Source organism: Zonotrichia leucophrys, chromosome 27 (assembly GCF_028769735.1).
Source record: "Zonotrichia leucophrys gambelii isolate GWCS_2022_RI chromosome 27, RI_Zleu_2.0, whole genome shotgun sequence".
Classification (NCBI taxonomy): domain Eukaryota; kingdom Metazoa; phylum Chordata; class Aves; order Passeriformes; family Passerellidae; genus Zonotrichia; species Zonotrichia leucophrys.
In genome coordinates, this window is record NC_088196.1 from 1936240 (window position 1) to 1962171 (window position 25932).

Consider the following 25932-nt stretch of genomic DNA (forward strand, 5'->3'; position numbering starts at 1 on the left):
GTGATACATTGGGAAGGGCAGTAGTTAAGGATAATTGTCAGTGTCTTTGCTGTTTCTCTGGGTTGTCAGATCTCTGTGTGTTTCCCTGGTAGCTGAGGGTGCTGAAATCTATCTGCAGGTTTGATCTGACTGATAAAAGTGTCAGTGCTGGTTTATAGGCTGGAATAAACCTTAGATGGGACTACATGGGTTTGTTTAGAGGCTTGAATAAACCTCCTGGAGAAGGTTTGGAGAGGTGCAGATCTTAGAGAACCTGAGATCTGTACAGAAAAAATCAACAGAAACTGGAATAAAGCATTAAATGAGAGGAAAAGGGTGCTACACTGGGAAGGGCAGTAGTTAAGGATAATTGTTAGTTCTTTGCTTTTTCTCTGGGTTGTCAGATCTCTGTGTGTTTCCCTGGTAGCTGAGGGTGCTGAAAGCCATGTGCAAGGTTGATCTGGTGGATAAACTTGTTTTTAGGCTTGAATAAACCTAAGGTGAGGCTACATGGGTTTGTTTATAGGCTTGAATAAACCTCCTGGAGAAGGTTTGGAGAGGTGCAGATTTAGAACCTGAGATTTGTACAGAAAAAAATCAACAGAAACTGGAATAAAGCATTAAATTAGAATAAAAGGGTGATCCACAGGGAAGGACCAGCCTGTCTTGTCTAAGGGCAGCCCTGCCTCATGATCCTTCAGCAATCAGAGCTCTGCCAGCAGGGCTGACATGGGCTCATTGTCAAAGCTCCTCCAGCAAAGTTCTTTGTCAAAGTTCCTTAGGAAAGAATCAAACCAGAGATCTGTGGGAGAGAAGGTCCTTGCATGAGTCAGTGAGGGATGAAAGGGAAGGAGGAAATGGCTGATGGCAGTGGAGTTTGGTGGGAATCTCTTTGCTGCTCATTGTAATTATTGAATAAGCTGGAAAAGGCTGGAGCAATGAGGTGCCCAGGCTGGCTCTGAGCTGAGGACTGAGGCAGGAAATGGCAGAGGAGATTCAGTACAGAGAACTGTCAGTGATGTGTGGGAGGAGGAGCTCCCCTGACCTGGGTGAAGCTGGTGGCTGTAGAGGGCCCAGACCCCAAACAGGAGTATTGTATTTGCAGGGAGGAATGGTGAATCTGACTCCATGTTCTCAGAAGGATAATTTATTACTTTATGATACTATATTATATAAAAGAACACTATACTAAACTATACTAAAGAATACAGACAGGATACTTACAGAATGCTAAAAAATAATAATGGAAACTTGTGACTCTCTCCAGTGTCCCAACACAGCTTGGCCCTAATTGGCCATTGAATCAAAACAGTGATTCAATCATTAACAATGAAACAATCATTACTTTATGGTACTATATTATATCAAAGAATACTAAACTATACTATACTAAAGAATACAGAAAGGATACTTACAGAATGCTAAAAAGATAATAATGAAAACTCGTGACTCTTTCCAGTGTCCCAACACAGCTTGGCCCCAATTGGCCATTGAATCAAAACAATTCACAGCAGAATCCAATGAAACAATCATCTGTGGGTAAACAATCTCCAAACACATTCCAAAGCAGCAAAACAGAGGAGAAGCAAATCAGATAATCATTATTTTCCTTTTCTCTGAGGCTTCTCAACTTCCCAGGAGAAAAATCCTGGGTGAAGGGATTTTGAGAAAACGTGAATGCCACAGCAGGATCAAGGCAATGAATGCTGCACCCATCTTTCAGTGTTGTACCTGTTGTTAGGAGCTGTTAAATGTGGGTGCTAAGAATGATCACATCTTGTTCTGGAGGGATATGAACAAAGCAGAGCATCCATCATTCTGTCCTTGTACTGAAGGTACAACCAAACTGCAGCACCTGTAGGTCCATTTTCCTGTCAGAGGGTGTGGGAGGAAGAGAGAAGAGGAGCAAGGGTTCCAGTGTGGAGCTGGGCATTGCAAAGGCAGGACTGAGGAGGATGCAGGACAATCCTGCATCATCCCAGCTGGCCTGGAACAGGGTGGACACTGCTCCTGGCAGCAGCCACATGAGCTGGGTGCTGAGGTTATGTGGGTCCAGGGTGAATCTGTGTGTTTGAAACCATTTCTTGGCTTTTGCAGGTAAATCAAAGACCAAGGAGAACAGGCAGTCAATCATCAACCCTGACTGGAATTTTGAGAAAATGGGCATTGGAGGCCTAGATAAAGAATTCTCAGATATTTTCCGAAGAGCTTTTGCTTCAAGAGTTTTCCCACCTGAGATTGTGGAACAAATGGGTGAGTATAACCTGGAAAATAAGATAAGATGGATAAGATTGCACTGAGTATAACCTGGAAAAGATTACACAGAGGATAACCTGGGAAAGGTTACACTGAGGATAACCTGGAAAAGGTTACATTGAGGATAACCTGGAAAAGGTTATATTGAGGATAACCTGGGAAAGATTACACTGAGGATAACCTGGAAAAGGTTACACTGAGTATAACCTGGAAAAGGTTACACTGAGTATAACCTGGAAAAGATTACACACAGGATAACCTGGAAAAGGTTACATTGAGGATAACCTGGAAAAGGTTACATTGAGGATAACCTGGAAAAGGTTATATTGAGGATAACCTGGAAAAGGTTACATTGAGGATAAACTGGGAAAGATTATGTTGAGGATAACCTGGAAAAGATTATAATGAGTATAACCTGGAAAAGGTTATAATGAGTATAACCTGGAAAAGGTTATATTGAGGATAACCTGGAAAAGGTTATATTGAGGATAACCTGGAAAAGGTTACATTGAGGATAACCTGGAAAAGGTTACATTGAGGATAACCTGGGAAAGATTATGTTGAAGATAACCTGGAAAAGATTACACTGAGTATAACCTGGGAAAGGTTACATTGAGGATAACTTGGAAAAGGTTATAATGAGTATAATGTGGAAAAGGTTATCTTGAGTATAACCTGGGAAAGATTACACTGAGGATAATGTGGAAAAGGTTACACTGAGGATAACCTGGAAAAGGTTACACTGAGGATAACCTGGAAAAGATAGTTATATTGAGTATAACCTGGAAAAGGTTATATTGAGGATAACCTGGAAAAGGTTATGTTGAGGATAACCTGGGAAAGGTTACATTGAGGATAACCTGGAAAAGGTTACACTGAGGATAACCCTTCCAGGTATAACCTGGAAAAGTGTGGCTGGGGGACAGTCCCTGGTGTGTGAGGGCTGGACACACCCTTGTGCTGCTGTAGCACAGCAGTTTCTGAGGGATCCAACAGAGCCTCTTCTTCCCCTGCTGCTCCCAAATGTATTTTGCACTCTTGTTGCTTGGCTGGGGAAGAGAGACAAACCCAGCACCAACACTCAGCCCTGCCCATGGAATGTCTGAAGGAATGAGACACGTGGTTTAACTGGATTCTGTTCTGCTGGAACTGAAACTGGGGCTCTGAGCAGCCTGGTCTGGTGGAAGGTGTCCCTGCCCATGGCAGGGGGTTGGAATGAGATGGATTTTTAGGTCTCTTCCAACCCAAACCATCCCATGGTTCTGTGAAACTCTCCCTTGAATGCTTCATTTATCCATAGCAGTGACAGTGCTCCTGTTTCTGACTGCCTGGCCATGTCTGTCCATGCAGCTCAGAGGAAATTTTGTTTTAATGCTCCTGCCATAATCTCTTTGACCTCCCATTCCTCCTGGCAGCTGCACCATGAGCCCTGTCCTCCCCAGCCTGAGCCCAGTAATCCCAGTATGGATGGGCTGTGAGCTCTGCTGCTCTGGTTTGAAGTGCTGGCAGGCCATGGCACCTCCTGGAGTCTGTGAAATAAAAGCACAGATTCTAAATATAACTTCTCTTTTTGGGTCAAGGGAAGGAAAGGCAGTGCCAGTACTTGGTAAACATCTGCTGGCAGGCAGATAAATGGTGCAGGGTTGAATTTTTAGGAAGCAGTGTGCAGCTGCAGGTGTCTGGTTCTGTCCCAGAACGTGGCTGGGGATGTTCTGGCTGCTCCTTGTTCTGGGAATATAATCTGTGTGGGCTCCTATTTGAACTTGGAATCCATAGCTGTGTAATTTCTGTGTATGTTTATGTTTCTGATCCACCTTCCCTCTCCCCACAAAATGAAGCAATCAAGATTTTGATTACAAACCAGATTTCCATCAGGAGCTCCATCCTGTTTGTGTGGGGGTGTGTGGAGCTTCCAGTGCCTGTGGAATTGATGCAAAATAAACTTCCCTGGGATGTGCCTTCAGTCTTGCCTTGGGGATTTGGGCACGTATGGAGAAACCCCAGGGCTGATTCTCTCTCTCTCCTGCCTTTTAATTCCTCTTGATGTGAGAGCTGAGGCCTTTGGGGGATGCTCTTGGTTCTCATGGGTTTTGTGGCTGTGGGCAAGATCAAACTTTCTCTGCTCCTGCTTGAGAACATAAAATGCTTAGATTTGTTAAATATTTAACTGCTCTGCAGAGAGAGGGAAGAAGAGAAATGGTGCTGGCTGTGGAAAGAACAGCTTTTACCCACAGGCACTGGTGGCCAGCTCAGCCTCCTGCACTTGAAATATTTTTACCTTTTGAAGCAGCTATTGTGGATATTCATAAAGCCTTCCCATGGAGCCAAGCTGGGAGAGCTGGGGCTGTTCAGCCTGGAGAAGAGGAAGATCTTGGAGCCCTTTCCAGTGCCTAAAGGGGGGTTATAAAACAGAGGAGAGTGTTTTTTTGACATGGGCAAGAATGGGAGTGGTTTTAAACTAACAGAGGAGAGACTTGGGTGAGATATTGGGATGGAATTCTTCCTTGTGAGGGTGCCCAGAGCAGCTGTGGCTGCCCCTGGATCCCTGGCAGTGCCAAGGCCAGGTTGGACATTGGGAGCACCCTGGGACAGTGGAAATTGTCCCTGGGGTGGCACTGGGTGGGATTTAAGGTCCCTTCCCAACCCAAACCATTCTGGGATTCTCTGATTCTGTGGCTGCAGCACAGAGCCCTTGGCTGGGACCACATGTGAAGGAAAAAGGTAAAAGATAATTGGTGTTGTTTAATAAAAGAAGACAAATATTCTGTGAAGGACCACTGGTATTTGGATTACCCTGGGCAATGAATTAAAGGTGTGCCCCATTAAATTACATTTAGTACAAATATTCTTGCTGTGCATGTTTACAGCCAGGCTGCACAAAGAGACTTTTTTCAGGGAAGAAGTTGGACTGGGAGCAGAGCTCCTGAGCTCTGATTAACCCCAGGGCTAAAGAGCTTATCTGAAATTTGAAAAAAAAACCTAAAACTTTCTGACATTCATTTTCTTTGCCTTAGTTATAACTTGCTCTTAACTATATTTCAGATCTGAAATGTCAGTGTGACAGCTGTTCACCTTTGTGAATAATTTATTGGGAAAGGAAAAGCTGGAATTTGCTTGCTGTCTGGTGCTGCAGTGCTCACCCAGTTGTGTTCTTTGCCCAGTGCTCCCAGCCTGCAGCTTCCATGCCAAATGCAATAAATATTTCTGTCCAGACCTACACAGAGGCTCTATAGACCCTTCCAGCATTACTTGCAATTTGTGTGTGGTTTATCTAACTTCCATGGAATGTTCTGGGTTTGGAGCACATAAATCAATGTTAGTTAACCATATCATCCAGGGGGGAAAATGCTCTGCTGGTACAAGAGCAGGAATGTTAGATCAGCCCCAGCTGGCACTAACCCTGGCCTGGAAGGGGCAGTTTGGTTTTTTGCCATCTGTGATGTCCCAGCCCTGTTCTGGTGGTTTTGGGCTTGCATGGCTCTGTAGGGAACTAACACAGCTGGCAGCAAAAAATGCCATTAATGAAGAGTTTGTAGGGTCAGTGTTCAGCCAGATCAGCTCCCTGGGTGTGTGATGTGACAGAATCCCAGAATGGTTTGGCTGGAAGGGAGCTCCAAGCCCATCCAGTGCCATGGCAGGGACACTTCCACTGCCCCAGGCTGCTCCCAGCCCTGGGATTTGGGCACTGCCAGGGATCCAGGGCTGGGCACCCTGGGCCAGGGCCTAACTGGGAAGATTGACTGGTGCCAATCCTGTGGCTTTCAAATGGAATTAAATCCTTACCTGGATGAGGTTTGAGGAAACATTTTGGTGCCTCACTCACTTCTGAGGAAGGAACTTCACACCTTGGGGCACTGCTGGAGGGAGACACAGGCAGTTCTCCCTGAGGGCAGCCCTGTTTCCAGGGAATCCTCCTCCTTTCCAGGCCCTTCCAGGATGTCTGTGCCAGCTCAGGGTGTGTCACTGTGCTGGAGGGAATCTGCCTTGGGTTGCTCTCTGCTGCATCCCCTTGCTCCAGCTGAAGCTCCTCTGTTTATTGACAAATGTTGTGGTTTCTTCCCATTCAGAAAGACGCTGGTTTTCTGCTGAGCCTTTAAACCAAGCTCATTCCACTGTTCTCTCTCCTTGTTGTTTTTCCTTTCCCCCTGACTCCAACAGATATTTATTCACTTGGAACAACATTTTTGATATTTGGTGCCTGAAGCTGTAACTTGCAACAAACCTCTAAAGTCCCTTCTCAGACTTGAAAACAAAACACTTGTGGTGACCCTTTTGAAAACAAAACGCTTGTTCTGACCCTCTTTTCCTTATTTAAGAACACTCTGGTGTCCCCAAGCTCTGAAACAGAGCCTTGACCTGCAGCAGAAAAGCGATTTCTCTGATTTCTGTGGCACATTAATTCTTGTGGAGGCCTCCAAGAGCAAATTGTGCATGGACATGTTGTTTAATAACAGGTAGAGAAATGTTTGGTGTTACAGGTCATGTTCCTTCTAAGAAATGGAACTCAAATTCCCCATTGTCTCCTGCTACCATAAATAAATTAAATCAGATTTTTTGAAGGTGGTTTCTGTTTCCTGGGATCCATCTTGGCCTGCCCTCTTGGTCTCAGAGCTCTGTAGTTTTGAAGTCCAGCTCATGATGGAGAAGTGAAGTATCAAGAACACAAGGGGAACATTGAAATGAGCAGACACTCAGATTATTTTCTTCCTCAGATCCTGTCTGAAGTGGAGGCTTGTCTGTTAAGCTGCCTTAAAAATTAATATATTAATGTTCTCAAAGTAGTCAGAGATACTGTAAGAGAAGAATAATGATGGAAAGGTTCTCACCCAGCCATTCTGAAAATAGGGTCATTTTAATGCAAAATCAGTGGCAGGGATGTTTCACCTCAGCTGGGGCGCTGGGAATGCCTCAGCCTTTGCATCCAGCCTGGTCCTGTCTCTCCAGCATTCTCCAGGGCAGTTTTGGGATTCTGAAGCCATTTCTATGACCTCTCCATCACCCATCATTATTTCTGCTCCTTTCCCTGCTCAGGACTGTGGTGCCCAACCCAAACCATGGATCCATTGTGGATCAGCAGGTCCTGGCTGGGAAGAATCCTCCCTGGGATGATTTTTTTTGGTGTGTTTTTCAGTATGAAATTCATTATTCCTCCCCAATTAGACACTCATGCATCAGGTTACATGGATTTCAGATGAATTTAATCCTGTGTGTTTGTAGCTGTTGGCTTTGCAGTGTGCAGATTTAATTGGAGCATTCTGTTCTGTTCCATCTCCCAGGCACCACATGCCACTAAATTCAGGAGGGATCATTTCTCACTGTGCTTTAAAGTTTGTGGGGTTTAATTTTAATCTGCTTTTCATCCACCTCTAACTTCATTCAGCCTGTGTGTCTAGGAGGGTGTCTAACACATATTTATATCTTTAGGGAAGTTTAAATGTCCTTTTCTTGCTTTTTTTGTTTCCTCAAAGCCTCTGTGTGGGGACCCCCATGTTTTCCTAGAGGGAAGTTGTCTCAAAGTTGTTCTGGCTACTTCTTGTAGTCTTGTTTTCTTCTACCCACTCAAAAAGACATTTTCTCAGAATTTCCCAGCCATCAGGTTAGTGCTAGCTCTGTGCAACACAGTCAGAGAACAGCTGAGGTTCAAAGGGACCTCTCAATTCAGTCCAACCCCAGAGTTCTCTCCCTTTTCCCTTTGCAACACCAGGGGTGACATTCACCATCTCCCCCCTGCTTTCTCACCCACCCTGTTCAGGTTCTCACTGATTTTGAGGTGATTTCACCCACTCTGAGCTCCCTTGGGTGAAGTTCATGTCCAAGTGATCTGCCAATATCCAACACTTCTGAGTTCTTGTGTCCCTTGTTCTTTTTCTGCTTCTGTTGCCTGTTCCTACCCATTTGTCACTTTTATTAATATCAGCTGTCACAGCAAATGTCAACTCCTCACTGGTGTAAATAAGTATTTAACAGCTTGAACTCAGCATTTGCTGTTGTTTACTCTTCTTCCTTGCTGAGGAGGGACCAGTGCTTTCCTAAAGGGAATTAACCTGAAATTCCCTGCTCACCTTGAGGCACCTGGATCCAGGCTGGGTCTGGGCACTGAATTCCTTTGGGGAGAGCAGTGAGGAAGTCCCTGACCTCTGTCACTTGCTTTTCCTTCTAAAAATCAGAGATTGACTTTCCAGGGATGGGGAGGAAAGTGAAGGAGCCGAATTAATCAGAATTCCTGATGTAATTTGTTCATGTGCTGGGTTGCTGGATGAGTACAACTGGAAAACTTTGGAGGATGGACCAGTGCTTTCCTGTCCTTCTCCTCCTAAAGGAATTTCACCTTAAGTGCTCTGCTCACCTTGAGGCACCTGCATGCAGAGCCTGCCAGGCTGAGTCTGGGCACTGAATTCCTTTGGGGAGAGCAGTGAGGAAGTCCCTGACCTCTGTCACTTGCTTTTCCTTCTAAAAATCAGAGACTGACTTTCCAGGGATGGGGACGAAAGTGAAGGAGCCGAGTTAATCAGAATTCCTGATGTAATTTGTTCATGGGATGGGTTGCTGGATGCAATACAACTGGAAGACTTTGGAGGAGGGAGCAGTGCTTTCCTGTCCTTCTCCTCCTTGTGGGATTTAACCTGTCTGCTCACCTTGAGGCACCTGGATCCAGGGATTGGCTTTGGTATCCCCCAGTATAGAAAGCGAAGGGAGACGACCCATCCTTTGATCGGCATCGAACTCCGATTTATTGATCCCACTTACACACTTTTATAGTGCTGTTAATTAAGCTCGTACATATTACAAAACCCGAGCTCATCACTGGCCACAGATTACACACCAACCCCTCCTTTTGTTTTCAATGCCTGTGGTTTGTTATTGAAACCAAGATTTGTGTTCTCACCCTGATATGAATGGTTCTCAAGGCTTCCATGTTTGTCACTTTTGCTTTCCCATACCTTATCCAAGGACAAGGTATTTACTTGTTATTGAAGACAGGCTTGAGAACTCTTGCTGTTTACAGAAACGTTTCTGAGAAACAGGCTTGAGAATGAGCTGCTTACAGCTGCCTTTTACTTCTCCATCAGCTGTATTTTTTCATGGCCTTTTTTCCTTCAAGCCATGTCTGAGCAAAATTCTCCAACGCCCCAGGGATGGGGAGGAAAGTGAAGGAGCTGAATGAATCAGAGTTACTGATGTAATTTGTTCATGATGAGTACAAGTGGACAAGTTTGGAGGAGGGAAGAGGTTTGGGGGCAGGAAAGCTTCTGGGCACAGAGTGAGCTGACTTGAAGGTCTTCAGTCCTGGTATGAGAGATGGGACTTCCAAATTCTGCAAAGTCACCAAAGGAAATGATTCCCTTTGAACACAAGAATGTGGAAATGGTTTGGAAGGAGGGGAAGGGGCTTTGCACCAAACCTGCAGCAGGGAATTTCTGCATGAGCCATCAGTGGGGTCTGGGAGGGCTTTGCTCCTGCTCCAGGTGGCTGCAGGGGTGTTGGTTGGTGGCACCCCCAGTTTGTGCCCAGCTGGGTGTCCCCATGCCCTGGGGGGTGTGTGTGTTCACAAGGCAGAAATGTTCAGCACATTCCCAAATTCCCAGTGTTGGCTTTCGGAGCAGGTGGGAATGACCCAGCTCTGTCGCAGCAATCAGGGAATGCTGGTGGGATTGTGCTGCTGTAATCCAGGTGGGATGGGGCTCTGAACATCCTGGCTGTGCTCAGCTTCCCACAGAACTGCCTCAGGGGTTTGGGATCTTTCTGCTGTGCTGATTTCCCTTAGTGCTTGGTTTTGTTTGTTTATACTCTTACCAAAATCCCTTTTCCTGAGGGTCCTGATGCTGCTTTTGTAGCCAGAGGCGTTCTGTTGGAAGTGGATCTCTGAGATGCTGATTTATTTTCATTTCTAGCACATCCCCTCAGAAATGGATAAATGCCCTTGTCATAAATCTCATTATTGCCTGATAGATGTGTGCACTGAGCTCCTCAGAGCCAGTGGGATGTGGTGAGGAATCCCTTTCCAGAGATCCATGGAGAGCTTCACTTTGTCTTCTCTTTCCAGTGGCAGAGGATTTGATAAATCCAAACTCTGGCCATTGAGGAAATAAAAATTCACTTTGTCTTCTCTTTCCAGTGGCGAAGAATTTGATAAATCCAAACTCCGACCATTGAGAAAATAAAAATTCTGGTTCAGGTGTGCCCCAGCTTTGAATTCAAATCAGACACTCTGGGCTTATAACATGAGAGGGAAATTCCACCCAGCTCTGCTTGCAGGGAAATTTTGTGGAGGTGAAGCCAGTGGGATGTGGTGAGGAATCCCTTTCCAGAGATCCATGGAGAACTTCACTTTGTCTTCTCTTTCTAGCAAAGGATTTGATAAATCCAAACTCTGACCACTGAGAAAATAAAATTTCTGGTTCAGGTGTGGCCCTTTCCCTACCCCAGCTTTGAATTCAAAGCTGGGACAGAGAAATTGAATTGGGAAAGGGAAATTCCACCCAGCTCTACTTGGAGGGAAATTTTGTGGAGGTGAAGCCAGTGGGATGTGGTGAGGAATCCCTTTCCAGAGATCCATGGAGAACTTCACTTTGTATTCTCTTTCCAGTGGCAAAGGATTTGATAAATTAAAATTTTGGCCATTGAGAAAATAAAAATTCACTTTGTCTTCTCTTTCCAGTGGCAAAGAATTTGATAAATCCAAACTCTGACCATTGAGAAAATAAAAATTCGGGTTCAGGTGTGGCCCTTTCCCTACCCCAGCTTTAAATTCAAAGCTGGGACAGAGAAATTGAATTGGGAAAGGGAAATTCCACCCAGCTCTACTTGGAGGGAAATTCTGCCTGTGTGGCAGGTGAAGCCCTTGGGATATGGTGAGGAATCCCTTTCCAGAGATCCATGGAGAACTTCACTTTGTCTTCTCTTTCCAGTGGCAAAGAATTTGATAAATCCAAACTCTGACCATTGAGAAAATAAAAATTCGGGTTCAGGTGTGGTCCTTTCCCTGCCCCAGCTTTAAATTCAAATCAGACACTCTGGGCTTGCAGCATGAGGGGGAATTTCCACCCAGCTCTACTTGTGGGGAAATTTTGTGTATCAGGTGAAGCCTGGGAACCCTGAACTTCCTGTAACCTGCCCCAAGATGAATGTGCAGAGATAAAAATCTCCCTGCTGTGCTGGGGCCTTCCCATCCATGCAGGTTCCTGGTGGTGCATCTGAGTGATCCAATCCCACCAGAATGCTTTGATTTTAATTAAAAAGGGGAATTTCACTCCCAAGTAGAAAATCCCTCTTAGACTAAATCAGTTCTTCTGATCTCTCCAATAAATTGAAGAGGGAGAATTGAACAAATAAACTTTATCTTGTCTTTGGGCAGGTGATGCTCTGGGTCAAAACAGAGTTTGACTTCCATTGGTAGCACCAGTAACTCTCCCATTCTTAGCAGTTTAAAATTTTCCCTCATATTTTGTTTTTTCCATATTTGAGTTCCTGTTAATGTCCCTATTCAGCCTCTAACTGTCCTTGAATGGCAGAATTTAAGGCTCAGGTTACAGCAATGACCTTTTTTTGGAGCTCATCAAATGGTGAACTGGCTGGAGATGTCTGCACAGCTGTAATTTGTGTTTAGAAAGATTTTCTCATAATAATATTGACATTTGGGCCACATTGGTGAAATCAGCAGAGAGGGGAGATAAACTTAATCAAAATTCCTGCGTGGTGCAGAGGATCCCACTGTGATTTGAGAGGTAACATTTGGGATTTGTCATCACCTGTCTAATTTTAATAAAGTCCTGCTTGTCCTTAAAACTTTGATTTTAGCCAGGTGAACGTGGCTGTGAAGGGGAAATGTCTGCTGGAGCTGCTTGTGGCAGTTTGATTTGAAGAGGAGCTAATTGCTTTGAGGGTCTGGAATGTTCTGTCACCTGACTTCAATTTTATTGAATTAAAATTTCAATAAAGTTGAATTTTTAACCATTTCCACCCTCATTTGGAAAAAAAAACCCCGTCATTTGGGTTTTTCCAGAGGATTGGAGATATTTGGGATGATTTTGCTGTGGAGTCATGGACTTTTTAGCTTTGGGAGAGGAAAATCCAAAGCTCCAACCCACTGGGGGAGGGCGATTATCTGGATTTTGTGTTCCTTTTATTGAATTAATCTTGACTTGCTGGGCACTGTGGGATCTCAGCACCTCAGGACTGAGGTGTCACCGAGACCACCCTTGGGGGGCTCGGGAGTCCTGGAATGTTCCAGAAGTGTCTGGTGGCTGGACTTTGATCCTACACAGGAGACGACACCTGTATGAGGACAGGAGGGTTTCACCGGGGTGAATGGTGAAGGGATTGGTTAATTAGAGAGTGAAACACAGGGTTTAGGATTTCTGTACAGGGGGGTTTAGAGAAGTAAGATGGAGGAATTGGGGCGTGTCCTGTCCTTCTTCTTCTTCTTCTTCTTCTTCTTCTTCTTCTTCTTCTTCTTCTTCTTCTTCTTCTTCTTCTTCTTCTTCTTCTCCTCCATCTTCTGTGGTGATGTTGGCACTTTAGGATTGGTTATTACTAAAAGTGCACTGGTCAATAAGGGTAAAAGGTATTGGGGAAAAATGATAAATATTGTACACGTAACTTTGGGTATAAAGATGGGTGACCGCCCGGAGGGCAGCACAGTGTGCTCATGGCTGGCTGCTGAGCAGAGCTCTGTCGGGCCGAGGGAAAATCTTTTAGATAAACAATTAATAAACACCGAGACCGAGAAAAGAACTGAAGCCTCTTCTGGTTCTTTGATACGCGGGCTGCCCCAAGGCCACCCCGGGCCTTTCCAGGCCATCCAAACAGCCGAAAACCAGACAGGCACTGCCCAGGCTCCCCAGGAAATGGGCAGTGCCCTAAGGATGCCAAAGCTCCAGGAGCCTTTGGACACCACTCCAGGGATGCCCAGGCTGGGATTTTGGGGTGTCTGGGCAGGGCTGGGACTGGATGATCCTTGGGGGTCCCTTCCCACTCAGAGGACTCCAGGATTCCTTTCCTTTTCCCTTGAACAGGAAGAAGGTGAACATTCTGAGCATTCTGGGAGGTTTTGAAGCAGATTAGTCCAAGCTGGTTTGTGTTTCGTGTTCCAGTCTCCCGGTGGGAGATGAGATTTTGGGTGTGGGGTGTTCCAGCTCATGCACAGAGGGAAATGTTTGTGCTTTTCAGGAATTTCGGATTTTTTGGGCGGTGGAAGAGAAGCTTCTGGGGGATAACTCAGTTGTGCTTCTTCTAAGAGAGAGATTGGGAGCTGCAGGAATCTCAGCACCATTAAAATTGGAGAAGACTTCCAAGACCATGGAGTCCACCCTGTGCCTGATCCCTTCTTTGTCACCAGCCCAGAGCACAGAGTGCCACATTCCTTGGACAAGGGATTCCTGGGACACCTCCAGGGATGGGCACTCCAGACCTCCCTGGGCAGCCCCTTCCAAGGCCTGACCACCCTTTCCATGGAGAAATTCCTCCTGATGTCCCACCTGAGCCTGCCCTGGTACAGCTTCAGGCCATTTCTCCTTGTCGTGTCCCTGTTCCCTGGGAGAGGAGCCTGACCCCCCTGGCTGTCCCCTCCTGGCAGGAGCTGTGCAGAGCCACAAGGGCTCTCCTGAACCTCCTTTGCTCCAGGCTGAGCCCTCCAGCTGCCTCAGACACCTCACAGGACTGAGAAGAAAACCAGAAGAACCAAGCAGGCCCAGAGTGTTGGTGTTCATTGTGAGCACCCTGGCACTCCCTGCAGCACCATGGGTCTGCCTGGCTGGGCTGGGAGCACAGCCCTGACCTGCCATAGACCTTTGGTGGCCTCTGTAACCCTTTGGTGGCCTCTGTGTTCCTTTGGTGGCCTCTGTAACCCTTTGGTGGCCTCTCTATGTCTTTAATGGTCGTCTCTGTAAGCCTTTTGTTGCCTCTGTAACCCTTTGGTGGCCTCTGTATGGTTTTGATGGCCTCTGTATGTCTTTGGTGGCCTCTTTATGCCTTTGATGGCCTCTGCAGCCCCTTGGTGGCCTCTGTATGCGTTTGGTGGGCTCTGTATTCCTTTGGTGGCCTCTGTAACCCTTTGATGGCCTCAGTAGCCCTTTGTGGCCTCTCAACCCTTTGGTGCCTCTTTAACCCTTTGGTGCCTCTGTAACTCTTTGGTGGCTTCTGTAACCCTTTGGTTGCCTCTTTAACCCTTTGGTTGCCTCTGCACCCCTTTGGTGGCTTCTGTATGCCTTTGGTGGCCTCTGTAGCTCTTTGACAGATTCTGTAACTCTTTGGTGGCCTCTTTATGCCTTTGATGGCCTCTGTAGCCCTTTGGTGGCCTCTTTAACCCTTTGGTGCCCTCTGTAACTCTTGAGCAGCTTTCTGCACCTTTGGTGGCCTCTGTATGCTTTGTTGTCTCTTAATGTCCTTTGGTGGCTCTTAACCCTTTGGTGGCTTTCTGTATTCCTCTGTGGCCTCTGTAGCCTTTGGTGGCCTCTGTAGCTCTTTGGTGGCCTCTCTATGTCTTTAATGGCCTCTGTAACCCTTTGATGCCTCTGTAACTTGTGCCTTTGCTGATGGCCTTGTACCTTGATGCTCATACCTTTGATGGCCTCAGTAGCCCTTTGGTGGCCTCGTGCTGGAGCCCAGGAGCTGCTGGAGCGTTGCTGTGCTGGGGTTTCCCTGCAGAGATCCCTTTGTCAGCACCACCCTGGCTGGTGCAGTTTGGTTGCAGAGCAGATCCTGTTCCCCCATGAATAATTCCAGGATTTGACAGGAACAACTTTTAATTTATCTGTGCCTCACTGCCTCCCCTGTGAGATTTGTCTTCAGCTGATGTTGTTTATGGTTTTGACTCACTGATACCTCAGTGCTGACTCATGAGTTCTTTAGGCACAGCTCTGGATTTCTGGAGTAAATGTTTTATCTGCAGAGAAGCCCAGCAGGATTGATTTTCCCTCTCAGCTTTATTGCTGGGCTCAGGCAGTGCAGCACTGCTGCTCTCTGGGGTTTGGGGGCATCAGCTGCTCCTCATGGCAGTGACCTGGAGCTGCACTGCAGTGGATGAACCAGAGAGAGAGGGAGGAGAGCCTGTGGGCTCACAGGAATTAAATAATATTGAGCAGTTGTTCAGACTGAAATCAATTCTGTATTGCCATAACCTTCAGGAGGAAGTGAAACCACAGCAGAGTGATGAGGGGTGGAATTTGGAGACAACCCCAGCATGGGAAGAGATGAGAATCTTGACTCCATGTTTCAGAAGGCTGATTTATTATTTTATAATATATATTATATGAAAAGAAATAGTTTTATTACATTAAAAGTATACTAAAGAATAGAAGTTTTCATCAGAAGGCTTGAAAGGAAAGGAATGATAAAATCTTGTGTCTGCTCACAGGTGGCTGTCATTGGTCATCAAGTAAAAACAATTCACATGCTGGGTAAACAATTTTCCAAATCACATTCCAAAGCAGCAAAACATGGAGAAGCTGAAGCTTCTAAAGATGGTTTTGACAAAAGGATTTTTCATAAAATATGTTTATGTGACAATAAAGGATAAGTGTTTGTCCTTTACAGGCAGAATTGCCCTGAGGTGTGACAGCCCTGAGGGCTCTGTGGGATGGGGTGAGGTTGCCATGGATGGGTCACATTCTTAAAGAAGTCAATCCACAAAAATGGAGTAAAATCAGATTTTCATGTAGTCCTTAAAAAATGGGGGAAAATCTTTGAGCTCCACCATTCCCCAAGCACTCCTGAGGCCTCCAGGTGGCTCTTCAAAATGCAGTTTATTGTATCCAAAATGCAGTTTATTGTATCCAAACTGCAGTTTATTCCATCCAAGATGTCACAGCAGTTCAGGTGACAGAGCTGTGCCTACAGCTGTCAGCTCCAGCTGCAGGCAGCCCTGGAGACCCTTTAGTTTAGGTTACAATGCATTCTGTACTTTTCTTTTGGTTACAATGCATTATATACTTTATATCTTAATACAGTACAACCAATCTATACCTTAACTTTTATCTCTAGCCTATCATAACTACTGTAATTGCCATATTCATGTTACTGTTCTCCAATCACTCAAAGTTAGTCCATTACAGTTTAAGCCAGCAGTTATTTTTCAGTTCTCTTGCAGTGGAAAATTCTGAGATTTTTTTTCTACTTGCACCATGGGCAGGCTTGGTTGCCTGTGCTATCTTTGTGCTTGGTAAAAACATCTTGTTTGAGGTGGGTTTATCCTTTGCTCTAAGGATGTTCTAACATATCCTTTGCCTCCTTGGTTAGGGCTCAGCAATTCTTTTCTTCTCTATCAAAACTTGCTTCCATCTCTATTCATTTTCAGATTCTATATTCAAAAATCTTTCTGCCAAGCGTACCTGTGAGACTTTTGTCAAACTCTCCTCCTTCCCAACACCCTCCTTTATTCTTTGGCTTCTTTGGTCTGTGCTGTAGCTCAGCCTTGTCCGTGATCCCTTCCCTGTCCCTGCAGGCTGCAAGCACGTGAAGGGGATCCTGCTGTACGGCCCCCCGGGCTGCGGGAAGACGCTGATGGCGCGGCAGATCGGCAAGATGCTCAATGCCAGGGAGCCCAAGGTGGTCAACGGGCCCGAGATCCTCAACAAGTACGTGGGGGAGTCCGAGGCCAACATCAGGAAGCTGTTTGCTGATGCAGAGGAGGAGCAGAGGAGGGTAAGGACAGACAGCCATGGGGTGCTGGGGATGAGAGCAGTGTGGGCTGTGTGAGGGTCCCCAGGAGGAGGGAAGAGATGAATCTGAATCCATGTTCTCAGAAGGCTGATTTATTATGATATGATATATGATATGATGTGATATGATATGATATGATATGATACTATATTATACAATATATAGTATAATATATTGTATATATACCAATTGTATATTGTATATATACCAATTGTATATTGTATATATACCATACTATATAATATATTACATTACATCATATGATATATCATATATCATGTATCATATATCATATATCATATATCATATCATATATAATATATAATAATATAGCTATTATATTATATTATATTATATTATATTATATTATATTATATTAACATTACATTACATTATATCATACTATATCATACCATACCGTATTATATTTTATTACATAATAATATATAATATATAATATATAATATATAATATATAATATATAATATATAATATATAATATATAATATATAATATATAATATATAATATAATTATACCATACTATACCATACTATATTATACATCATATCACACCATATCATATAATGTAATGTAATATAATATAATATAAATAATATAATATAACATTACACTATATTACATTATACTATATTACATTGTATTACATTACATTATACTATATCATACCATATCATATCACATCACATTATTATACCACACCATATCATATCATATCATATCATATCATACTATATCACACTGTATCACATTATATTATATTTTATCACATTATATCACAGAATACTATATTAAAACTATACTAAAGAAATAGAATAAGGATACAGACAGAAGGCTGAACAAGAATGAATAATAAAAACTCGTGACTGACTCCTCAGAGTCCGACACAGCTGATGGTGATTGGTCATTAAGTAAAAACAATTCACATGAAACCTATCAAACACGCACTGTTGGTAAACAATGTCCAGCCACATTCCAGAGCAGCAAAACAGGGAGAAGCAAATGAGATAATACTGGTTTTTTCTCTGAGGCTGCTTAGATTCCCAGGAGAAATAATCCTGGTGAAGGGATTTTTCAGAAAATGTAACAGTGACAGAGCAGGAGAGACTGGAAAGGGTCTGAAATCTCAAAATTACTGCTTGCATTAAAGGCAGAGTTCTTGGAGCCCTGGTTACTGAGAATTTAGCACCTCACACATTTGATCCCAACCCTAACAGAAAGAAAATAAGACTCAACACAGAGTCGCTGCTTTGCTTGGGGTTTTGGTTCTTCCTGGTGAGTTGTGGAGTATTGGTGTTGTGCAGGCTCACTCAGTATCAGCTGTGAAAACAGCCTTGGAAGCTGGAAAAGGCAGCTGGGCTCCCTAAAACTGAGATTGGGCAAATTTTCCCATGCTTTTAGTATTTTCTTTTTCTTTTCTTTTGTTTTTTTTTTTTTTTTTGTAGGAGAGACATAATTGAATCTGTTTGGATTTTTCTTACTAAATTAAGCTAGCACATAAGCTTTCAGGTTTTTAGGTTGCAGGCATATTGGTATGTGACAGCACTTTCTATAATCAATACATGGTTAATTTTTCTCATGGATGAGAATAATGTCTTGAAACTAGAGATCTTTGAAACTGGAAGTGAAGATAAAGATTCTGGTTTTTTTCCAGTGATGTTTTTTATCCATTGCTTGGTTTTTTCTTACTGAATTAAGCTGGCATATAAGCCTTAAGATTTTTAGGTTGCAGGTATATTGGTGTGTTACAGCACTTGAAGTGTTATAACCTATACATGGTTAATTTTTCTCAGTAGAAAACTACTGGATGACAATAATGTCTTGAAACTAAAGATTTTTGAAACTGGAAGTGAATATAAAGATTCTGTTTTTTCCAGTGATGTTTTTTATCCATTGCTTTAGCTGGCTTTCAGAACCCCCATCTTTAGTTTCATGGTGTAAATAGTAAATATTTCTTTCATGTGTGCTGTGGTAATTTTTCTCTGCTGTGGATCACTTGATCTTGATAGATTTTTCAGATAAAGAAAATCAAATGTCAGGCTAGTCACAGTTAAATACAGGGAAGTCTTTTTAGAAGTCATTAGCAAATGATCCCTTAATTTTATTCAGCTCACAAGACTCAGGTTTTGGTGGTGACTTGAAATAATCTCATTTCTTCAGCAGAAGGTTTATTAGTCAGTCAATCAGCTCTGTGTGGTTACACAGAGCCATGTGAGCAATCTGCTGGTGGCTGCAGCATCTCTGGGAGCTGCTTTGCCTTGGCAATAGCACACCTGTGAAAATCCACTCGATATTGGCTGCAGGGGCTGGGCCTGATGACAGCTGGGAGATTAAAAAGGTCTCCCAAAGGTTGGCATTGTGCTGCCTGTGTCTGGGGCAGATTGCCAGGCCCAGCACATGCTCCCAGTGATAACATGGGCTGCCCTGGCCACAAAAGATGTTTTAGAGGTGGAATTTGAAGGGAAAAAGCTTCATAATGCAGTCACAAAAAGCATCCTGTTCTCTTAGCAGCTGCAACTGCCTCACCCCTGAGTGAACCTGGAAATGGCAGTGCTGGGGCTGACTGGGCTCCTTAAAGACATTATCAACAAAGCTGCTCTGGCAAGCTGGGGATTTACCAGGTTCAGTGCAGCCTGGGGTGTTCCCTCCCTCCACAGACAGCCCTTGTTCCCTGTCCCTGGTACCTGTCCCTTGCCCAGGTGCTGAGTGCTGGGGCCTTTTGAGCTCTGGCCTTTGCTTGGCTTGCTCAGCTTTGTGCTCTTCCCTAAAACCTGTGCAGCTGCAAAGTCCTGAGTTTGAGCAGAGCCCCCTGAGCCCTCTGATGTGGAGATGGCCAGGATGTTCCCCTGGAGAGGGATGAGATGCACACACACACACACAGGGGTGATACTGAGCACACAGGGACTCTCAGTGCTGTGTCTGTCACATTCACATTTTCTGAAAAATCCCTTTGCCCAGGATTTTTCTGCTGGGAAGCTGAGGAGCCTCAGAGAAAAATGAAAACAATAATTATCTGATTTGCTTCTCCTGTGTTTTGCTCATGGGGAATGTGTTTGGAGATTGTTTACCCAACACGTTGGTTTCTGTTGTGAGTTGTTTTCACTCTTTGGCCAATCAGGGCCAAGCTGTGTCAGGACTCTGGAAGGAGTCACAAGTTTTCATTATTGTCTTTTTAGCCTTCTGTAAGTGTCCTTTCTGCATTCTTTAGTACAGTTTAATATTGTTTAATATAATGTAGTATTATAAAATAATACATTATCCTTCTGAGACCATGGAGTCAGATTCATCATTTCTTCCTGCAAATACAACTCTGTGTCTGTGTGGCTGAGCTTGGTGTTGATTTTGGAATCTGGTGACACTCCTGTCCTGTCTCCCCCAGCTTGGAGCCAACAGTGGGGTGCACATCATCATTTTTGATGAGATTGATGCCATCTGCAAGCAGAGGGGCAGCATGGCTGGCAGCACGGGCGTGCACGACACCGTGGTGAACCAGCTGCTCTCCAAAATCGATGGTGTGGAGCAGCTCAACAACATCCTGGTCATTGGTAGGTGGGCTTTGCTCTGTCCCCAGGGCTGAGTTTTGGTCAGCTCAGGCTGCTGTTGGAGCAGGTTTAAAGGGAGATGCTGCTGTGGTTGGCAGATATTGCTGCTTTCAGCAATTTCCTTATTTAGTGTTTGGTAAGGAGGGTTTCATGCTTTAGGGGAACCTGCAAGGACTGATAGAATTGATTTATCAGCCTGTGGGGGAGTGGGGCTGCTCCTGCTGTGCTGGTCCTGCTGCAGGAGCCCAAGGACAGGCAGGCAGAGCCACAGGAACAGGTTTGATCCCTGTTGCCCTGACTCTCCCTCAGCATCCCAGAAGATGAGTGCCTGCTGTCTGTTTTCTTGGGACTCTTTGAGTGTCTCCCTTCCTCTGTGGGCCGTAAACCCACTCAGGAAACTCAGATAACTGTTTTGTTTTATCTTTCACTCCAGGGATGACCAACAGACCTGACCTGATTGATGAGGCCCTGCTGAGGCCGGGGAGGCTGGAGGTGAAGATGGAGATTGGTAAGAGCCCATTTCCTCAGCCCTGTGGACCCACAGCAGCAAAGCAAATACAGATCCTGATGGGAGCAATCCCCAGCACGGCCCAGGTGCTGAAATTCCTGCATCAATTAAATCAGACCAATAAAGCACCAATTTGGACTTCCCTAGTGATAAACTTGATCTGAATTTCTGCCCAGCAGGGTGGGCAGGCAGGACCCTGAATATTTGTGTGAATGAAAGGAGGTAAATAATGGTACAGATCATTCCTGGGTGGAAATTGCAGGAAGGAGAGGCAAGAGCACTGGGTGAACTAAAGGTTGGCCAAGAGCTTGGTTTGCCATTTAATCTGGCAACTGGAAAAACAATTGGAAAAGCAGCTGTAACTAGAAAGGGACCTTTGTAACTGTGCACAGCCAGTGAGGGTAAATTAGGGAATACCTGATCATGTATGCTTTGTTAAGAAAATAAGCCCAGCTCATCTTAGATTCATGAGAACAAATCACTGACTTTGCATTTGAGATCAGAATTTGGTCAGTGAAGGTTGTGAGTGAAGCTGCTCATGGTGAGAAGGGGCCTTGGAAGGAGGGGACACTGTGTGGGATTTTTGGGGTCCCCAGATGAGGGAAGGAAATGATGAATCTGACTCCATATTCTTAGAAGGCATATATATTATATTATATTATATTATATTATATTATATTATATTATATTATATTATATTATATTATATTATATTATATTATATTATATTATATTACTGAAGGAGAGAGAGTGAGAATACAGACAGAAGGCTTAACAAAATAATAATGAAAAACTCATGATTCTCTCCAGAGCTTTGACACAGCTGGCTGTGATTTGTCATTAAATTAAAACAATTCACATGAAACCAATCAAACAAGCACCTGTTGGATAAACACTCTCCAACCACATTCCAAAGCAGCAAACCACAGGAGAATCAATCAGATAATTATTGTTTTCATTTTTCCCTGAGGCTTCTCAGGAGAGAAATCTTGGCAAAGGGATTTTTCAGAAAATGTGACAGTGGCAATGCTGAGGGGAGGCTCAGGGGGTTTGCAGTGCTGTGCTCAGGGGTTTTGTGTGTTTTTTCCTCCATCCCAGGCCTGCCAGACGAGAAGGGCCGATTCCAGATCCTGCACATCCACACCGTGAGGATGAGGGAGCACCAGCTGCTGGCTGAGGATGTGGACATTGCAGAGCTGGCAGTGGAGACCAAGAACTTCAGTGGTGCTGAGCTGGAAGGTTTGGTTCGAGCTGCTCAGTCCACTGCCATGAACAGACACATCAAGGTCAGTCTTCTACTGGGGCAAAAAAGGGAAAATAATTCTGTTTGGAATATGGAATATTTACCTCCAAATGGAAAGGAGCCTATCAGTGTAGCTTAGGGGATGAAATTCACTTTTTCCCTGTGCTTTTCTTTCATTCTCAATTCCCTCTTCCCCCTCCTGCCCTCCAGGTGCCTCTTGCACAGCTTGCTGGGGTGGTTTTTGAGGATGTTTTGCTAAAAACTGAAAGTCTTGAGCACAGTTTGTGCATTGGACTCAGGAGATGAGGTGGGAATTAGAACAGCCATTTCTAGGGAGGCTCTGCTGGAGCCTGAGCAGCTCAATGTGTTGATCAATGTTCTGTGAGGAGGGGGAGTTTACAACCTCAGAGCTGGTTTGGGGACATAAAGACAAAGGTGGAAGTGTGCAGGGGGCATTTGGAAGGATGGCAGTGAATTGTGGGTGTCCTGTGGGAGAGAGAATTCAGAGAGGTGAGGGGATGGGGACTGACCTGGCCATCAGCTGGGGTCAAGTTCTTGGAGCTGGAATGGTCTGGAAATCCCAGCTCAGTGCTTGTGGGTGGAAACAGCAAAGTAGCAAGGTTACCAGGAGAGGTAAAGAGCAAAAGTGGGGCTGTGATCAAATCCCTGGTGTGCTTGGATTGTGCTGGAACCAGGGTGTGGAATGGCAGCAAGGGGTCAGAGGTACAGGGGGGTTTTCTTTGGAAAAATGGTTAAATTGGGATTCCTGAGCCTGAAAAAGGATGGAGAGGGGTTATGGAGAGTGGGCTGGGATCAGGGAGTGGGGATGGCTCCTCACTGTTTCCTCTGCAAGAACCAGAAGAGCAGAGGAGATGTGCTTTGTGTGGAGAAATGTTCCAGCCATGGAAGGAATCCTGTGCTCCAAATCCAAATTCAGAGGGCTTTGTACAATCTTCCACTGCAGATAAGTGCTGGCACGGTGATCCCCCCACATCCTCTGGTTCGTGCAGCCTTCCCAAGTCCCTCAGCTCTCAGGGACCTCCCTGCCCTCCCATCCCTCTGGCTGCAGGGCCATGGAATGTCAGGGCCATGGAAGGCACAGGCAAAGCTCAGTATTCAGTGGTGTTGAAATGTGAGATGATGAGGTGGTGAGGAAGGAGCCTGAGGCTCAGCCCTGCTCCCCTGGCCAGGACTGGGGGCAGCTCCTGCAGGAAAAGCCCAGGACATCAATCCCACAGCACAGGGACTGTAAGAATCTGCTCAGCCTCAAATGTGAGCAGAGCAAATCACACTTCCATTTAAGTGAGAAATCATTTGCTGCTTAGACATTTTTGTCTCCTGGGAGTGCTCTTTCTAAAAGAAAAATTACTCTTCCTGCTAATTAGTCTTGTATAACCACAATACTTGACAAGTTAAAAGTTATTGTTTCATATAGCAGAAAACCACAAACATCATCACTTTCTCATTTTCTTGTGCTCTGCTTCAAAAAAAAAAAAAATCAGCACTTCTGGATTCTTCCCTTTGCAGGCAAAACATTTTCCTTAAATAATTAATTTTGCTTATAGCTGATGTTTTCTCAGTGCTGGAGTTTAGGGTGAGTTTGGGGAGTGTTGGTGTTTGATCTATTCCCTGTTGTGCCCAGAAATCATGTGGGAAAAGGGGAGAAGGCAATGTGCAAATGTGAAAGAGCAGTCCCCTCCTCTGGGGTGCTTTGTGATGCACATCTCACTAATATATGGATGTGTTTTCCACATGGGAAGTGGCCTCGTGTTGTTTTGCTTTTCAGACACTTTGACATAGTAATTTTGGGTAATGTTCTTTATTCTGAAATTGCTTTTAGCTAAATGAAGCAGTAAAATACTTTATTCTTTCCTGCAACTACTGAAAACTTAAAATATACATCACAGGCCTGACCTAGTTTTCAGAAGCACCTGTGAGAAGCCAGAGCACAAATGGAAAATGAAGGGGCATTGTCTTCTGAATCATTTAAACAAGAGTTTAAATCATCTCTCAAAGTGTGTGTGTGAAAAATTAAAGCATGGGCTCATTAAAGGCTGGGGAGGTAAGAGCACCCTGGTTTTAGGTGTGCACACAGGAATTTGTTGAGTGTTTCAGGTGCCTTCATCTCCCTCTGCAAAACAGAAAAGTGATTATCTGTACTAAAGATCCCCTCAGTTTTTGGTTTGGCTGTGTGTTTGTGCCTTGTGGGTGTTTTTGGGAGAAGGGACTCTCTCATTTCAGCCATGCTCTGGCACAGCAGGATTGCCCAGCCTGGGGTCCTGTGCTTGCAAATGCAGCTCCTCTGGACAAGCCCCATGTCATCATTTTTATTGTTATTTTTCCTTCCCTCATTATTTTTATTGTTATTTTTCCTTCCCATGCTCTGGTGCACTCTGTTCTTACAGGTCCCTGTTGGAGGGGAATGTCTGAGACAGATCTCTGAGGGTTAAATGTAATTTATTTGTCTTAGTTCCCAGCTCAAAGGGTACCTGTGTAATCCCAGTAAGTTCTAGAAGTTTGAACTGGGCTGTCGTCAGTCCCATACTGACCCCAGTTATTATAAATATAATTATATTATATATATAATTAGATTTATATTATATTATATTATATTATAGTATATTATAGTATATTATATTATAGTATATTATAGTATAGTATATATAATATATAATATCATATTACATGAAATGATATGAAAATTTATATATTTTATTATATAATATTATATATCATATTAAATTATTTTATGTTAAATTATATAAAATTATATTATATGAAATTATATTATATTATATGAAAATGATAGACTAAAACTATACTAAAGAAAGAGAAAGGAGACATCAGAAGGCTAAACAAGAATGAATAATAAAATCTTGTGACTGACCTGAGTCTGACACAGCTGGACTGGGATTGGTCATTCATTAAAAACAATTCACATGAGACCAATCAAAGATGAACCTGTTGGGAAGCAACCTCCAAACCACATTCCAAGCAATCAGATAATTATTGTTTCCATTTCTTTTCGGAGGCTTTTCAGCTTCTCAGGAGAAAAATCCTGGCAAGGAAATTTTCCAGAAAATATCACAGTGGGGTGGGACAGCTGCCCTGAGTGGCTCCAGGAGGACTCAGCAAATGCCCCCACAGGAAAATTTTTATTATTGACCCCACAGTGTGGCCTTTATTGCTTTTCTAGGCCAGCAACAAAGTGGAGGTGGACATGGAGAAGGCAGAGAGCCTGCGAGTGACCAGAGGAGACTTCTTTGCGTCCTTGGAGAACGACATCAAACCAGTAAGTGGGGGCTGTGGGGCTGCAGGAACAGCCCCCAGAGCAGTCAGATGGGAGGGAAGGACACTTCCTTTGGGGTCACACAGCAGTGGTGCCCCCTGGGCTGGCATGTGAAGAGCTCTGAGCTCTCTGTTGCTGCCCAGAGAGTCTTAAAGAGAACTAGAACAGATAAAGGACAGCTGGAGGTTTCTTCTCCTTGTCCACTTTTTGGCCACTTCATTTCCTGGGGGTATAAAGACAAAGGTCACCAGTGGAGATCTGCATTTGGAAGGATGTCAATGCACAGGATGCCAGGGAATTTTGGCTGTTCTCTGGGAGAGAGAATTCACACAGGTGGAGGCAGGGATGGGGACTGACCTGGCCATTGTTGGAGCTGGAATGCCAGCTTTACCCTGGGCTGTAGGAGGAGGTTTAAACCTCATTTCTGAGAATTGTCT

At 44.4% G+C, this 25932-nt stretch overlaps 1 protein-coding gene across 2 annotated transcripts in view; it reads left to right on the forward strand.

Moving 5' to 3' along the window:
• Window positions 1-25932, forward strand: part of NSF (N-ethylmaleimide sensitive factor, vesicle fusing ATPase) — an 86655-nt gene that overhangs the window by 39422 nt on the left and 21301 nt on the right. For both annotated transcript variants that reach the window (XM_064733840.1, XM_064733839.1), the window contains exons 8-13: window positions 2077-2232; window positions 16676-16875; window positions 20293-20458; window positions 20889-20963; window positions 22062-22249; window positions 25403-25498. In XM_064733840.1, the coding sequence (XP_064589910.1) occupies window positions 2077-2232; window positions 16676-16875; window positions 20293-20458; window positions 20889-20963; window positions 22062-22249; window positions 25403-25498 (881 nt within the window). The remainder of the gene's footprint in view (window positions 1-2076; window positions 2233-16675; window positions 16876-20292; window positions 20459-20888; window positions 20964-22061; window positions 22250-25402; window positions 25499-25932) is intronic.